Source organism: Phocoena sinus, chromosome X (assembly GCF_008692025.1).
Source record: "Phocoena sinus isolate mPhoSin1 chromosome X, mPhoSin1.pri, whole genome shotgun sequence".
Taxonomy (NCBI): domain Eukaryota; kingdom Metazoa; phylum Chordata; class Mammalia; order Artiodactyla; family Phocoenidae; genus Phocoena; species Phocoena sinus.
The window spans coordinates 59,872,739-59,890,972 of NC_045784.1; the positions used below are offsets into that span (position 1 = coordinate 59,872,739).

Sequence of the window (18,234 nt, forward strand, 5' to 3'; positions counted from 1 at the left end):
AAGTTTGAGAGCCACTGACCTTCAGAATCTCACACTCTTAAGATCCATTTGACTTGATTACTGCCAGTATTGTTACATGTCCTTAGTCTACCTAGCCATGGTTGATCCTAGGAAATGTGGTCTAATTGAAGTCAAATAAAATCCTGGCTTTACGGAATGGATTACTGATAGTTCTACCTATCTATAGTTCTTTCGACAGATAGGTACTTATTAGGGGCCTACTATGGCTAGATACAGAGCTAGGCAATAGGGTTACAAACAGGGACAAAATGTGGCCTCTACCCTCAAAAATCTTATGAGTAATTTCCTATGGCTCATCTAATACAATCACATACATTACCATGAAATATAAAATGAACCAAATTTATTCTGTGTCATGGTAAAATGAAAAAAAAGTGCCCAATAATTTTGCGGGTTGAGATATTAGACAAAATTTTTGTAGCAATATCTGGAGATTCTTTAGAAATAATGGATGTATCCCTCATGTCTCACTATTAACAAATTTTTTCCAGCTGACAACCCTGTCATCTGCAGGTGCTGTTTACCATGTAATTTTACCATAGGAAACAACAGTGTAATCAGTTAATAAAGTGTAAAGAATTAGATTTTTTTCCCCTTGAGCAAAATGCCTGGCTGTAGCCAACATTCCTGATGCCCTTTCCCTTGTGCAATAGGTAAGGAATATTTGAAGAGAGAAAGCTGTTTCCTTCATATTCTGCAGCTTGCCTCTGGAGGCCATGCTAATGAATGCAACACTCAAGCTAGAATTCCAGACATTTTCTGTGAGCAGCCACTGTTTTTTTAATAGTTATTTTAATTATACTACTACTACTAATAATAATAATAATTATTATTATTATTATAATTATTATTAAAATCGGCTGCACCAGGTCCTAGTTGTGACACGTGGGATCTTTTACTTGCAGCATGTGGGTTCATAGTCGCGGCATGTGACTTCGTAGTTGTGGCATACGGACTTCTTAGTTGCGCCATGCAAACTCTTAGTTGCAGCATGTGGAATCTATTTCCAGCCAGGGATCGAACCTGGGCCCCCTGCATGGGGAGTGAAGAGTCTTATCCACTCGACCACCACGGAAGTCCCAGCAGCCACTGATTTTTTTTTCCTTAAATGCTTTTATTATTTATTTGTGTGTTTGATTGTTCGTTTATTTATATTTAACATACTTATTGGAGTATAATTGCTTTCCAATGGTGTGTTAGTTTCTGCTTTAAAACAAAGTGAATCAGCTATACATATACATATATCCCCATATCTCCTTCTTGCATCTCCCTCCCACCCTCCCACTCCAAACCCTCTAGGTGGTCACAAGGCACCGAGCTGATCTCCCTGTGCTATGCAGCTGCTTCCCACTAGCTATCTATTTTACATTTGGTAGTATATATAACTCCATGCCACTCTCACTTTGTCCCAGCTTACCATTCCCCCTCCCCGTGTCCTCAAGTCCATTCTCTACATCTGCGTGTTTACTCCTGTCTTGCCGCTTAGTTCTTCAGAACCATTTTTTTTTAGATTCCATACATATATGTTAGCATACAGTGTTTGTTTTTCTCTTTCTGACTTACTTCACTCTGTATGACAGACTCTAGGTCCGTCCACCTCACTACAAATAACTCAATTTCGTTTCTTCTTTATCCATGCATCTGTCGATGGACACTTAGGTTGCTTCCATGTCCTGGCTATTGTAAATAGAGATTCAGTGAACATTGTGGTACATGACTCTTTTTGAATTATGGTTTTCCCAGGGTATATGCCCAGTAGTGGGATTGCTGGGTCATATGGTAGTTCTATTTTTAGTTTTTTAAGGATCCTCCATAGTAGCTGTATAAATTTACATTCCCACCAACAGTGCAAGAGGGTTCCCTTTTCTCCACACCCTCTCCAGCATTTACTGTTTGCAGATTTTTTCATGATGGGCATTCTGACTGGTGTGAGGTGATATCTCATTGTAGTTCTGATTTGCATTTCTCTAATGATTCCTGATGTTGAGCATTCTTTCATGTGTTTGTTGGCAATCTGTATATCTTTTTGGAGAAATGTCTATTTAGGTCTTGTGCCCATTTTTGGATTGGGTTGTTTGTTATTTTGATATTGAGCTGCATGAGCTGCTTGTAAATTTGGGAGATTAATCCTTTGTCAGTTTCTTTATTTGCAAATATGTTCTCCCATTCTGAGGGTTCTCTCTTAGTCTTTTTTATGGTTTCCTTTGCTGTGCAAAAGCTTTTAAGTTTCATTAGTTTCCATTTGTTTATTTTTGTTTTATTTCCATTTCTCTAGGAGGTGGGTCAAAAATGATCTTCCTGTGATGTATGTCATACAGTGTGATCTGCCAATGTTTTCCTCTAAGAGTTTTATAGTGTCTAGACTTACATTTAGATCTTTAACCCATTTTGAGTTTATTTTGTGTATGGTGTTAGGAAGTATTCATTCTTTTACATATAGCTGTCCAGTTTTACCAGCACCACTTATGGAAGAGGCTGTGCTTTCTCCATCATATATTCTTGCCTCCTTTATCAAAAATAAGGTGACCATATGTGCGTGGGTTTATCTGTGGGCTTTCTATCCTGTTCCATTAATCTGTATATCTGTTTTTGTGCCAGTACCATACTGTCTTGATTACTGTAGCTTTGTAGTATAGTCTGAAGGTAGGGTGCCTGATTCCTCCAGCTCCATTTTTCTTCCTCAAGATTGCTTTTGCTATTCGGGGTCTTTTGTGTTTCCATACAAATTGTGAAATTTTTTGTTCTACTTTGTGAAAAATGCCATTGTTAGTTTGATAGGGATTGCATTGAATCCGTAGATTTCTTTAGGTAGTATATTCATTTTCACTATGCTGATTCCTCCAATCCAAGAACATGGTATATCTCTCCATCTGTTCATATCATTTTTAATTTCTTTCATCAGTGTCTTATAGTTTTCTGCATACAGGTCTTTGTCTCCTTAGGTACGTTTACTCCTGGGTATTTTATTCTTTTTGTTGCAATGGTAAATGGGAGTGTTTCCTTAATTTCACTTTCAGATTTTTCATCATTAGTGTATAGGAATGCAAGAGATTTCTGTGCATTAATTTTGTATACTGCTACTTTACCAAATTCATTGATTAACTCTAATGGTTTTCTGGTAGCATCTTTAGGATTCTCTAGGGATAGTATCATGTCATCTGCAAACAGTGACAGCTTTACTTCTTTTCTGATTTTGATTCCTTTTATTTCTTTTTCTTCTCTGATTGCTGTGGCTAGAACTTCGAATACTGTGTTGAATAATAGTTGTGAGAGTGCACATCCTTGTCTCGTTCCTGATCTTAAAGGAAATGCTTTCAGTTTTTTCACCATTGAGAATGATGTTTGCTTTGGGTTTGTCGTTTATAAAGGCTTTTATTATGTTGAGGTAGGTTCCCTCTATGCCCACTATCTGGAGAGTTTTTATCATAAATGGGTGTTGAATTTTGTCAAAAGCTTTTTCTGCATCTCTTGAGATGATCATATGGTTTTTATTGTTCAGTTCGTTAATATGGTTATCACATTGATTGATTTGCGTACATTGAAGAATCCTTGTATCCCTGGGATAAATCCCACTTGATCATGGTGTATGATCCTTTTAATGTCTTGTTCGATCCTGTTTGCTAGTATTTTGTTGAGGATTTTTGCATCTATATTCATCAGTGATCTTGGACTGTAATTTTCTTTTTTTGTAGTATCTTTGCCTGGTTTTGGTATCAGGGTGATGGTGGCCTCATAGAATGAGTTTGGGAGTGTTCCTTCCTCTTCATTTTTTGGAAGAATTTGAGAAGCATGGGTGTTAGCTCCTCCCTACATGTTTGATAGAATTCACCTGTGAAGCCATCTGGTGTTGGGCTTTTGTTGGTTGGAAGATTTTTAATCACAGTTTCAATTTCATTACTTGTGATTGGTCTGTTCATATTTTCTATTCCTTTCTGGTTCAGTCTTGGAAGGTTATACCTTTCTAAAAATTTGTCCATTTCTTCCAGGTTGTCCATTTTATTGGCACAGAGTTGCTTGCAGTAGTCTCTTATGATGCTTTGTATTTCTGTGGTGTCTGTTGTAACTTCTTCTTTTTCGTTTCTAATTTTATTGATTTGAGTCCCCTCGCTCTTTTTCTTGATGAGTCTGGCTAATGGTTTATCAATTTTGTTTATCTTCTCAAAGAACCAGCTTTTAGTTTTATTGATCTTTGCTCTATTGTTTTCTTTGTTCCTATTTCATTTATTTCTGCTCTAATCTTTATGATTTCTTTCTTTCTGCTAACTTTGGGTTTTGTTTGTTCTTCTATCTCTACTTCCTTTAGGTGTAAGGTTAGATTGTTTATTTCAGAATTTTCCTGTTTCTTGAGGTAGGCTTGTATTGTAAGATTATTTTATAAACTTCCCTCTTAGAAGTGCTTTTGCTGCATCCCATAGGTTTTGGGTCATTGTGTTTTCATTGTCATTTGTCTCTAGGTATTTTTTTTTTTAATTTTATTTATTTATTTTTGGCTGTATTGGGTCTTTGTTTCTGTGCGAGGGCTTTCTCTAATTGCATCAAGGGGGGGGCCACTCTTCATCGCGGTGCGCGGGCCTCTCACTGTCACGACCTCTCTTGTTGCGGAGCACAGGCTCCAGATGCGCAGGCTCAGTAGTTGTGGCTCACGGCCTTAGTGCTCCGCGGCATGTGGGATCTTCCCAGACCAGGGCTCAAACCCATGTCCCCTGCATTGGCAGGCAGATTCTCAACCACTGCGCCACCAGGGAAGCCCCTGTCTCTAGGTATTTTTTGATGGCCTCTTTGATTTCTTCAGTGATCTCTTGGTTATTTAATAACGTATTGTTTACCCTCCATGTGTTTGTGGTTTTTAAGGTTTTTTCCCTGTAATTCATTTCTAATCTCAGAGCGCTGTGGTCAGAGAAGATGCTTGATATGATTTCAATTTTCTTAAATTTACTAAGGCTTTGTTTGTGACCCAAGATGTGATCTATCCTTGAGAATGTTCCATGCGCACTTGAGAAGTAAGTGTAATCTGCTGTTTTTGGATGGAATGTCCTATAAATATCAATTAAATCTATCTGGTCAATTGTGTCATTTAAAGCTTCTGTTTCCTTATTTATTTTCATTCTGGATGATCTGTCCATTGGTGTAAGTGAGGTGTTAAACTCCCCCACTATTATTATGTTACTGTCGATTTCCTCTTTTATAGCTGTTAGCAGTTGCCTTATATATTGAGGTGCTCCTATGTTGGGTGCATATATATTTATAATTGTTATATCTTCTTCTTGGATTGATCCCTTGATCATTATGTTGTGTCCTTCCTTATCTCTTGTAACATCCTTTATTTTAAAGTCTATTTTATCTGATATGAGTATAGCTACTCCACCTTTCTTTTGATTTCCATTTGCATGGAATATCTTTTTCCATCCCCTCACTTTCAATCTGTATGTGTCCCTATGTCTGAAGTGGGTCTCTTGTAGATAGCATATATACGGGTCTTGTTTTTGTATCCATTCAGCAAGCCTGTGTCTTTTGGTTGGAGCATTCAATCCATTCACGTTAAGGTAATTATCGATATGTATGTTCCTATGACCATTTTCTTAATTGTTTGGGGTTTGTTTTCGTAGGTCCTTTTCTTCTCTTATGTTTCCCACTCAGAGAAGTTCCTTTAGCATTTGTTATAGAGCTGATTTGGTGGTGCTGAATGCTCTTAGCTTTTGCTTGTCTGTAAAGCTTTTGATTTCTCCATCGAATCTGAATGAGATCCTTGTCAGGTAGAGTAATCTTGGTTGTAGGTTCTTCCCTTTCATCACTTTAAGTATATCATGCCACTCCCTTCTGTCTTGTAGAGTTTCTGCTGAGAAATCAACTGTTAACCTTATGGGAGTTCCCTTGTGTGCTATTTGTCGTTTTTCACTTGCTGCTTTCAATAATTTTTCTTTGTCTTTAATTTTTGCCTATTTGATTACTATGTGTCTCGGCGTGTTTCTCCTTAAGTTTCTCCTGTCTGGGACTCGCTGCGCTTCCTGGACTTGGGTGGCTATTTCCTTTCCCATGTTAGGGAAGTTTTTGACTATATTCTCTTCAAATATTTTCTCTAGTCCTTTTTCTCTTTTCTCCTTCTGGGACCCCTATAATGCATATGTTGTTGCATTTAATGTTGTCCCAGAAGTCTCTTAGGCTGTCTTCATTTCTTTTCATTCTTTTTTCTTTATTCTCTTCTGCAGCAGTGAATTCCACCATTCTGTCTTCCAGGTCCTTTATCTGTTCTTCTGCCTCAGTTATTCTGCTATTAATTCCTTCTAGTATAGTTTTCATTTCAGTTATTGTATTGTTCATCTCTGTTTGTTTGTTCTTTAATTCTTCTAGGTCTTTGTTAAACATTTTTTGCATCTTCTCGATCTTTGCCTCCATTCTTTTTCAGAGGTCCTGGATCATCTTCACTATCATTATTCTGAATTATTTTTCTAGAAGGTTGCCTATCTCCACTTCATTTAGTTGTTTTTCTGGGGTTTTATCTTCTTCCTTCATCTGGTGCATAGCCCTCTGCCTTTTCATCTTCTCTGTCTTTCTGTGAATGTGGTTTTTGTTCCACAGGCTGCCAGATTGTAGTTCTTCTTGCTTCTGCTGTCTGCCCTCTGGTGGATGAGGCTATCTAAGAGGCTTGTGTAAGTTTCCTGATGTGAGGGACTGGTGGTGGGTAGAGCTGACTATTGCTCTGGTGGGTAGAGCTTAGTAAAACTTTAATCCGCTTGACTGTTGATGGGTGGGGCTGGGTTCCCTCCCTGTTGGTTGTTTGGCCTGAGCCGACCCAACACTGCAGCCTACCTGGGCTCTTTGTTGGGGCTAATGACAGCCTCTGGGAGGGCTCACGCCAAGGAGTACTTGGCAGAACTTCTGCTGCCAGTTTCATTTTCCTGATGGTGAGCCACAGCCAGCCCCCACCTCTGCAGGAGACTCTTCAACACTAGCAGGTAGGTCTTGTTCAGTCTCCCGTGGCGTCACTGCTCCTTCCCCTGTGTCCCGACACGCACACTACTTTGTGTGTGCCCTCCAAGAATGGAGTCTCTGTTTCCCTCAGTCCTTCCAAAGTCCTGCAATCAATTCCCACTAGGCTTCAAAGTCTGATTCTCTACGAATTCCTCCTCCCGTTGCTGGACCCCCAGGTTGGGAATCTGACGTGGGGCTCAGAACCTTCACTCCAGTGGGTGGACTTCTGTGGTACGTGTTCTCCAGTCTGTGAGTCACCCAACCAGCAGTTACAGGATTTGATTTTACTGTGATTGCACCCCTCCTACCGTCTTATTGTGGCTTCTCCTTTGTCTTTGGATGTGGGGTATCTTATTTGGTGAGTTCCAGTGTCTTCCTGTCAATGATTGTCCAGGAGCTAGTTGTGATTCTCGTGTTATCGCAAGAGGGAGTGTGAGCACATCCTTCTACTCCGCCATCTTGGTTCCCCTCTGTGTTTGTGTTTTTTACAGATTTTTTCCTGTAATTGATTTCTAGTCTCATAGCGTTGTGGTCAGAAAAGATACTTGATACGATTTCAATTTTCTTAAATTTACCAAGGCTTTATTTGTGACCCAAGATATGATCTATCCTGGAGAATGTTCCATGAGCAGTTGAGAAGAATGTGTATTCTGTTGGTTTTGAATGGAATGTCCTATAAATATCAATGAAGTCCATCTTGTTTAATGTATCATTTAAAGCTTGTGTTTCCTTATTTATTTTCAGTTTTGATGATCTGTCCATTGGTGAAAGTGCAGTGTTAATGTCCCCTACTATGATTCTGTTACTGTCAATTTCCCCTCTTATGGCTGTTAGCATTTGCCTTATGTATTGAGGTGCTCCTATGTTGGGTGCATAAATATTTACAATTTTTATGTCTTCTTCTTGGATTGATCCCTTGATCATCATGTAATGTCCTTCTTTGTCTCTTGTAATAGTCTTTGTTTTAAAGTCTATTTTGTCTGATATGAGAATTGCTACCCCAGCTTTCTTTTGATTTCCATTTGCATGGAATATCTTTTTCCATCCTCTCACTTTCAGTCTGCATGTGTCTCTAGGTCTGAAGTGGGTCTCTTGTAGACAGCATATATATGGGTCTTGTTTTTGTATGCATTCAGCCAGTCTATGTCTTTTGGTTGGAGTATTTAATCCATTTACATTTAAGGTAATTATGGATATATATGTTCTTATTGCTATTTTCTTAATTGTTTGGGGTTTGTTATTGTAGGTCTTTTCCTTCTCTTCTTAAAAAAATTATTCATTTATTTATTTATTTATTTGGCTGCATTGGGTCTTTGTTGCTGCATGCCGGCTTTCTCTCTTAGCGGTGAGTGGGGGCTACTCTTGATTCGGTGCACAGGGTCCTCATTGTGGTGCCTTCTCTTGCTGTGGAGTATGGTCCCTAGGCCCTCGAGCTTCTGTAGTTGTGGTTCACAAGCTCTATAGCACAGGCTCAATAGTTGCGGTGCATGGGCTTATTTGTTCCGCGCCTTGTGGGATCTCCCTGGACCAGGGCTCAGACCCATGTCCCCTGCACTGGCAGGTGGACTCATAACCACTGCACCACCAGGGAAGTCCTCCTTTTCCTTCTCTTGTGTTTCCTGTCCAGAGAAGTTCCTTTAGCATTTGTTGTAAAGCTAGTTTGGTGGTGCTGAATTCTCTTAGCTTTTACTTATCTGTAAAGTTTTTAATTTCTCTGTCAATTCTGCATGAGTTCCTTGCTGAGTAGAGTAATCTTGGTTGCAGGTTTTCCCTTTCATCGCTTTAAATATTTCCTGCTACTCCCTTCTGGATTGCAGAATTTTTGCTGAAAGATCAGCTGTTAGCCTTATGGGGATTCCCTGTATGTTATTTGTTGTTTTTCCGTTGCTGCTTTTAATATTTTTTGTTTGTATTTAATTTTTCATAGTTTGTTTAATATGTGTCTTCGCATGTTTCTCCTAGAATTTATCCTGTATGGGACTCTCTGTGCTTCCTGGACTTAACTATTTCCTTTCCCATATTAGGGAAATTTTCAACTATAATCTTTTCAAATATTTTCTCAGTCCCTTTATTTTTCTCTTCTTCTTCTGGGACCCCTATAATTCGAGTGTTGGTGCGTTTAATGTTGTCCCAGAGGTCTCTAAGAGTGTCCTCAATTCTTCTCATTCTTTTTTCTTTATTGTGCTCTGCAGTAGTTATTTCTACTATTTTATCTTCCAGGTCACTTATCCATCTTCTGCCTCAGTTATTCTGCTATTGATTCCTTCTAGAGAAATTTTAATTTCATTTATTGTGTTGTTCATCATTGTTTGTTTGCTCTTTAGTTCTTCTACGTCCTTGTTAAACTTCCCTTGTATTTTCTCCATTCTATTTCCAAGAGTTCGTATCATCTTTACTATCCTTACTCTGAATTCTTTTTCAGGTAGACTGCCTCTTTCCTCTTCATTTGTTTGGTCTGGTGGGTTTTTACATTGCCCTTTCATCCGCTGTGTGTTTCTCTGTCTTCTCACTTTGCTTAACTTACTGTGTTTGTGGTCTCCTTTTCACAGGCTTCAGGTTCATCGTTTCCTGTTGTTTTTGGTGTCTGCCCCCAGTGTGTATGGTTGGTTCAGTGGGTTGCATAGGCTTCCTGGTGGAGGGGACTGGTGCCTGTGTTCTGGTGGATAAAGCTAGATCTCGTCTTTCTGATGGGCAGGACCGCATCTTGTGGTGTGTTTTGGGGTGCCTGTGACCTTATTATCATTTTAGGCAGCCTCTCTGCTGATAGGTGGGGTTGTGTTCCTGTCTTGCTAGTTGTTTGGTATAGGATGTCCAGCACTATAGCTTGCTGGTCGTTGGGTGGAGCTGGGTCTTAGCATTGACCATCTCCATCTCTTGGAGAGCTTTCACTGTTTTATATTACGTGGAGCCTGGAGGTCTCTGATGGACCAATGTCCTGAACTCAGCTCTCCCACCTCAGAGGCACAGGCCTGACACCGGCCGGAGCACCAACAGCCTGTCATCCACATGGCTCAGAAGAAAAGGGATAAAAAAAGAAGGAAAGAAAGAAAAAAATAAAATAAGGTAAAATTATTAAAATAAAAAATAAATTATTAAAAATAAAAAATAATTTAAAGTAATTTTTTAAAAAGGAGAAAAAAATGGTCAGACGGAACCCTAGGACAAATGGTAAAAGCAAAGCTCTACAGACAAAATCACACAAAGAAGCATACACATACAAACTCACAAAAAGAGAAAAAGGAAAAAAATATGTATATCTTTTGGGAAGTCTGAGGTCTTCTGCCCGTGTTCAGTAGGTGTTCTGTAGGAGTTGTTCCACATGTGGATGTATTTCTGATGTATCTGTGGGAAGGAAGGTGATCTCCACGCCTTACTGCTCCACCATCTTGAAAGTCTCCCCCAGTCACTGATTTTTGTCTTTACCGTTATACTACACAAAGGTTAGTTTTCCCTCCTATCTCTATTTGAGACAAATAAGATCATTGTGCGTAGGGATCCTCTTTCAGTTTAAGCAGTGTTTTGTGTTTTTTCAATGAGAAAATAGAAACTGTTCTGTTCAAAGCATTTTCATATACAGGCAGTCCCCTTCTAATGAATATTTGACTTATGAATGTCCCATACTCATCAACAGCCTCTCTGAAAGGACTTTAAGCTACTCCTACTACCCATGGAAGCTGGAGCTGTTTCTTCCATCTACAGGAGTTGGTTTCTCCCTCAGCTCTCCTCTTCTGGGAGCCTGAGTTTTCACAAGCTCCCATGAGACCTTTTGGAACAATTAACATGTGAGCACATTCTCCTCCTGCTGCTGCCAGGACACAAGAAGGTGCTGGTGACCGTGTGAAGAATCCCCATAGGAGCTGAGCCCATGAAGGAACACAAAGAGTATAAAGAAAATTCTGGAATTCTGGTTGGTGATGGTGGGGAGGTTCTCCATTTGTGCTTGAAAATTCCTTTCCGCTAGAAATAGCATTATACTATAATAACATACCTATGTAAAACTGAGTTTTCTGACTGACTCATTTATCCAGACCACAGCCAAGAATAAGCAGTAAACAAATGGCCTCTAAGCCGCCAGAGTATATGCATCTTACTTATTGGAAAAGCCATTCAAAAACCCACTGATTGCCTATTTATTCTGTTTGTACATGATTCTAATTAGTTTTAATGAGATGTGAGATGTCAAGCCTATAGGAGGTTATAAGCAGCAAATTTGAAGAGACTGGAAAAATGTTATAAGTGGATGAAGTGAAATATGATAGTTGACAGCAAGGTAAGAGACCGAAAAAGCATTAAAAAGAAGTTTAAGAACTCAAAAGCCGGGCTTCCCTGGTGGCGCAGTGGTTGAGAGTCCGCCTGCCGATGCAGGGGACACGGGTTCGCGTCCCGGTCCGGGAAGATCCCACGTGCCGCGGAGAGGCTGGGCCCGTGAGCCATGGCCGCTGAGCCTGCGCGTCCGGAGCCTGTGCTGCGCAACGGGAGAGGCCACAGCAGTGAGAGGCCCGCGTATCGCAAAAAAAAAAAAAGAACTCAAAAGCCAACCACAATGAAAAACTCCTTCACATCCACAAGCATGGCTAAAATGAAAAATTGACAACACCAAATGTAGTGAAAATGCAGAGCAGTGGATTGCTCACACATTACCAGTGGGAGTAGGAAAAGGTACAGTCACTGGAAAATAGTTTGACAGTTCCCTTACAGTAAATAGTTACCATGTAGCCCAGAGGTTCCACTCCTAGGTGTTTACCCAAGAAAAATGAAGACATATATCCCCTCAAAGCCTCATACTCATATCAGCTTTATTCATAATAGCCCCAAACTGGAAATAACCCAAATGTCCCTCAAAAGGCAAATGCATTAAAAAGTTATAGTATATCCGTACAATTAAATACTACTCAGGAAGAAAAAGGAATGAACTACTGATACTCACAACAACGTGGATGAGTCTCACAGACATTGTGCTGAGGGAAAGAAGCAACACAAAAATCATATAAACATATTGTATGATCCCATTTATGTGAGGTTCTAGAATGGTGAAAACTAAGCTATGGTGATAGAATCAGAACAGTGGCTGCCTGAGGTTGGAATAGCACTGAAGAATGACTGAAAGGGACACAAGGGAAAATTCTGGGGTGATGGAATTGTTCCATATCTTGATTTGGGTGGTGGTTACAAAGGTGTGTATTTTTCAAACTGTATGCTTAAAATGTGTGCACTTTTTTGTATGTAAATTTTAGCTAAAATTTTCATAAAGTACATAATTTACAAAGGGAGAAAATCCTTCAGAGGACCCCCCTGCTACAGGGTAAAATCTTAACTCCTTAACATGATCTGGCCTTTGTTTAATGTCTCTTGGCTCATTCCTTACCATTCCTCCCCAACTCCTACCACTTACTTTATGCTACTTATATTTCCAAAAACTGCTTCTCTGTCTATTTCCTCTGAACCTTGAAGCACAATGCTCCCTTTGCCTGGAATTCCTTTTCATTTTCTCATTCATCACTAAATCCTCAATATCCTTCAGGACTCACAGAGGTAGCACCTCCTCCAAAAAGCCTTTTCCACTCCCAGTCTGTATTAGGTACTTTCCCTCTTCCTCCCAGAGAACTTTATGCTTCTCTCTAAGAAAGCATGTATTGCTCTGTAATGTTAAGTGTAACTTTAAAAAACCCTGAAAACTATAGTGGACTGGTGCCATTTAATGTACAGGCAAATAGTCTTCTACATATTCAGTAAACCCTGAGTGAAATCATATATTGTAGACTAATTTCTATCCAAAATAGCTGAAGTGAGTTTAAGCACTCAAATTTATCATGAAAACTCTTCTATCCAGAATTACTTGTTCTTCTAGAGTTGCAAATGATTGAGATTTTAGTGTAAATAGCAGTTTGGTATTATATTATTACTAGTATGATAGCTTATTTATATTGTGGGTTAAGTAACTTTCTATGGGCTTTATCTGGAAACCTAGCCAGACTTTATTACGTTGATTCTACGGGAAAGTGCATTTTACATTCCAGTCAAGTGAAAAAAACACTGCTCAGTTGAACCATGTGAAATTGCTGATATTCAACCATTTTTGACTTACTAAAATGGCAGTTTCATGTGATTCAACCTAAATATTTTTAAATACAACCCTATGGCAAGTTGGAGATTGTTAATTATGTATTTAATACATGAATATATTCTGTAAGATGCTAATCTTGTATATTAAGGCTATTGGGTATAATTGTTTTACATAAACAGTAAATTACAGGATTTTTAAGAAAGTTTGTGTAGAATGTTAAGGCTTGCTTGAGTTCTACCCATCTTTTTTGCAGTTAATCACAGATGCAACAGACATGAGGATATTCTGGAATTGTTTATTTTTTGAACCAACGATAGGGTGAAAATGCAGATTCGTTTCTTCTTTTTAACCTCCAAACTATCTAACCAGTCTATTTTTAATATTAATTTTAATTACAATAATAGCTAACATTTATTGAGTGCATATTACATGCTGGGTACTGTGCAAACCCAACTACTTTATGAGCAAAGTACTGTTATTGTCCCTATTTACAGATGAGGAAATTAAAGCTTAAGGACCTCGCCCAAGGTTACACAGCTATAAGTGGCAGAGTCGGGTTTGGAATCACTTTCAGTCCTACTACTCTGTCCACTGTTTACCTCAGGCACATTTTTTTTAACCACAAGTAAGCACTCATGCTGAAAAATTATGATTCAATTCAGCAGGTATATATTTAAGCTGTGATTACCATTAGTGATACCAGGCCCATTCACATATGAAATAGGTTGTATTATTATGAGAGACCATCATAAGACAGTAGAGGACTGAGTACCAAAATTCTGTAAGCGTTCTGTTGGGATCTAGGAAAGGGAGAGAATAATTGTGTGCTTTATTATTATTAACTCCCAGAAGAGCGTTGGCATAAATGGTACCATCCAATCATAATTGGATGCACAGCATTCTGGGAACAAGCCAAAAGTTCAGCATAAATAGAAATGTGGAAAAATCATGGATGTATAATAATGAAGTTCAAGAGGGAGTAGCAAGCCCAGGTCTAATTCTGGGCAGGCATCAGTAGTATGTAAGGGAAGTTAAAAATCTATGACTGGGCTCTCTGGACCCCAGAACTATACTGACAAGTAGGACTGAATGATTACTCATTACGTATTTGGGGCAGATGAGAGGGGGGCAGAAGAGATTAACCAAAATTTCATGCCTACATTTTTGGGATAATAATGTTATCAAAAATAAAATAATTTGTGCAGTGGAGGGGAGGATGGGCTCAGGCTTTAGACACTCTGAATTTTTTTTATTGGAAGTATAGTTGATTTACAATGTTGTGTTAGTTTCAGGTGTACAGCACAGTGATTCAGATGGAAAAAATATATATATATATATATTCGTTTTCAAACTCTTTTCCCTTATAGGTTATTAAAAGATATTTATAGTTCTCTGTGCTATACAGTAGGTCCGTGTTGTTTACCTATTCTATACACAGTAGTGAGTATATATTAATCCCAAACTCCTAATTTATCCCTCCCCCTCTTTCCCCTTTGGTAACCATAAATTTGTTTTCTATGTCTGTGGGTCTATTTCTGGTTTGTAAATAAGTTCATTTGTATCTTTTTTTTAGATTCCACATATAAGCAATATTATATGATATTTATCTTTGTCTAGCTTACTTCACTTAGTATGATAATCTCTAGGTCCATCCATGTTTCTGCAAATGGCAACGTTTCATTTTTTATGATTAATATTCCATTGTATATTACATTCCATATATATAGTATATGTATAATATATATGCACACTACATCTTTATCCATTCATCTTAAACTCTGTGAATTTAAGGTGAAGGCAGACTGTCTACAGAAAGCCAGTTTTTTATGTTGGCTATAGTTGACTGGGGTCAACCTTTGACTTATCTACTTGTTATTTTTCAGGTGGCCCTTCTGAATTTCTTCATCCCTGAAGAAAAGTCATACTCTGAAGAGGAGAGTAGGCGTGTTCGCCGCAATAAAAGAAGCAAAAGCAGTGAAGGAGCAGATGGTAAGTCTATTTGGGTGATCCTTTATCACATATCAGCTGATGAGAGTACCATTCTGAGAACTACCTTTTCAAGTGTACTTCACCATCTCCTATATTTTCCACAGACGCAAGGTCACAGAAGGTTTTTCTAGCTTAACCTACCTAACCTACTCTTTTGACATAGAATTGACTGTACAAGGATCCTGTCTCCTCCAACCCCAGTATCTTTAGTCCTTTCACAGTATGTCTGATAGCCACGGTAGCATTTGTACCTCTGAAGATCACCCTCCATAAGGACTTCATCTCTCCTGGGGACATCCTATATCAACTAAGGCCACCAAGAGGATTCAATCCTATTCTTGGAATGACAGAGTACTGTGCCATGGTGGCACTTACATGATATGTTAAATCCAGTGATAATTATGTCACTGTTGGCGTCAGCTACCATGCCTCTAGGACTCATTTGTAAGTTCCTTTAGGGCAGGGATTCATTTCTCTTTGTAAAGCTCCAGAATCTAGCCTAGTATCTAGCAAATTGTTGGTGTTTGTAATGTAAGTTGGTAATGTTGATTGCCCCTTCAGCTGGGTTATGATGTGCCATGAAAACCATCCCTACTGAAGGTGAAACAGATTTGAGTTAACTAACAATGCATTTTGTGGGGCATAACAAAATGTTGAGCTAGCTCCTGGGCAGGGCCTTTGAATCGCTCTATTTTTTTTTTTTTTTTTAAAGATATATATATATATATATTCTTTTTTTTTTTTTAAACATCTTTATTGGGGTATAATTGCTTTACAATGGTGTGTTAGTTTCTGCTTTATAACAAAGTGAATCAGCTATACATATACATATGTTCCCATATGTCTTCCCTCTTGCGTCTCCCTCCCTCCCACTCTCCCCATCTCACCCTTCCAGGCTGTCACAAAGCACCGAGCTAATATCCCTGTGCCTTGCGGCTGCTTCCCCCCAGCTATCTACCTTACTACGTTTGTTAGTGTGTATATGTCCATGACTCTCTCTCGCCCTGTCAAAACTCACCCCTCCCCCTCCCCATACCCTCAAGTCCGTTCTCCAGTAGGTCTGCGTCTTTATTCCTATCTTACCCCTAGGTTCTTCATGACATTTTTTTCCCTTAAATTCCATATATATGTGTTAGCATACGGTATTTGTCTTTTTCTTTCTGACTTACTTCACTCTGTATGACAGACTCTAGGTCTATCCATCTCATTACAAATAGCTCAATTTCATTTCTATTTAAGGCTGAGTAATATTCCATTGTGTATATGTGCCACATCTTCTTTATCCATTCATCCGATGATGGGCGCTTAGGTTGTTTCCATGTCCTGGCTATTGTAAATAGAGCTGCAATGAACATTTTGGTACATGACTCTTTTTGAATTTTGGTTTTCTCAGGGTATATGCCAAGTAGTGGGATTGCTGGGTCATATGGTAATTCTATTTGTAGTTTTTTAAGGAACCTCCATACTGTTCTCCACAGTGGCTGAACCAATTCACATTCCCACCAGCAGTGCAAGAGTGTCCCCTTTTCTCCACACCCTCTCCAGCATTTATTGTTTCTAGATTTTTTGATGATGGCCATACTGACTGGTGTGAGATGATATCTCATTGTAGTTTTGATTTGCATTTCTCTAATGATTAATGATGTTGAGCATTCTTTCATGTGTTTGTTGGCATTCTGTATATCTTCTTTGGAGAAATGTCTATTTAGGTCTTCTGCCCATTTATGGATGGGGTTGTTTGTTTTTTTGTTATTGAGCTGCATGAGCTGCTTGTAAATTTTGGAGATTAATCCTTTGTCAGTTGCTTCATTTGCAAATGTTTTCTCCCATTCTGAGGGTTGTCTTTTGGTCTTGGTTATGGTTTCCTTTGCTGTGCAAAAGCTTTGAAGTTTCATTAGGTCCCATTTGTTTATTTTTGTTTTTATTTCCATTACTCTAGGAGGTGGGTCAGAAAGGATCTTGCTGTGATTTATGTCATAGAGTGTTCTTCCTATGTTTTCTTCTAAGAGTTTGATAGTTTCTGGCCTTACATTTAGGTCTTTAATCCATTTTGAGCTTATTTTTGTGTATGGTGTTAGGGAGTGATCTAATCTCATACTTTTACATGTACCTGTCCAGTTTTCCCAGCACCATTTATTGAAGAGGCTGTCCTTTCTCCACTGTACATTCCTGCCTCCTTTATCAAAGATAAGGTGTCCATATGTGCGTGGGTTTATCTCTGGGCTTTCTATCCTGTTCCACTGATCTATCTTTCTGTTTTTGTGCCAGTACCATACTGTCTTGATTACTGTTGCTTTGTAATATAGTCTGAAGTCAGGGAGCCTGATTCCTCCAGCTCCTTTTTTCGTTCTCAAGATTGCTTTGGCTATTCGGGGTCTTTTGTGTTTCCATACAAATTGCGAAATTTTTTGTTCTAGTTCTGTGAAAAATGCCAGTGGTAGTTTGATAGGGATTGCATTGAATCTGTAGATTGCTTTGGGTAGTAGAGTCATTTTCACAATGTTGATTCTTCCCATCCAAGAACATGGTATATCTCTCCATCTATTTGTATCATCTTTAATTTCTTTCATCAGTGTCTTATAATTTTCTGCATACAGGTCTTTCGTATCCTTAGGTAGGTTTATTCCTAGATATTTTATTCTTTTTGTTGCAATGGTAAATGGGAGTGTTTTCTTGATTTCACTTTCAGATTTTTCATCATTAGTATATAGGAATGCCAGAGATTTCTGTGCATTAATTTTGTATCCTGCTACTTTACCAAATTCATTGATTAGCTCTAGTAGTTTTCTGGTAGCATCTTTAGGATTCTCTATGTATAGTATCATGTCATCTGCAAACAGTGACAGCTTTACTTCTTCTTTTCCGATTTGGATTCCTTTTATTTCCTTTTCTTCTCTGATTGCTGTGGCTAAAACTTCCAAAACTATGTTGAATAAGAGTGGTGAGAGTGGGCAACCTTGTCTTGTTCCTGATCTTAGTGGAAATGCTTTCAGTTTTTCACCATTGAGGATGATGTTTGCTGTGGGCTTGTCATATATGGCTTTTATTATGTTTAGGAAAGTTCCCTCTATGCCTACTTTCTGGAGGGTTTTTATCATAAATGGGTGTTGAATTTTGTCGAAAGCTTTCTCTGCATCTATTGAGATGATCATATGGTTTTTCTCCTTCAATTTGTTAATATGGTTTATCAC

General features: G+C 38.7%; 1 protein-coding gene across 2 annotated transcripts in view; it reads left to right on the top strand.

Moving 5' to 3' along the window:
- The window catches only part of EDA (ectodysplasin A), a 389,197-nt gene that overhangs the window by 260,260 nt on the left and 110,703 nt on the right, over positions 1 to 18,234 (top strand). For both annotated transcript variants that reach the window (XM_032620956.1, XM_032620957.1), the window contains exon 2: positions 14,938 to 15,043. In XM_032620956.1, coding sequence (XP_032476847.1) covers positions 14,938 to 15,043 — 106 coding nt within the window. The remainder of the gene's footprint in view (positions 1 to 14,937; positions 15,044 to 18,234) is intronic.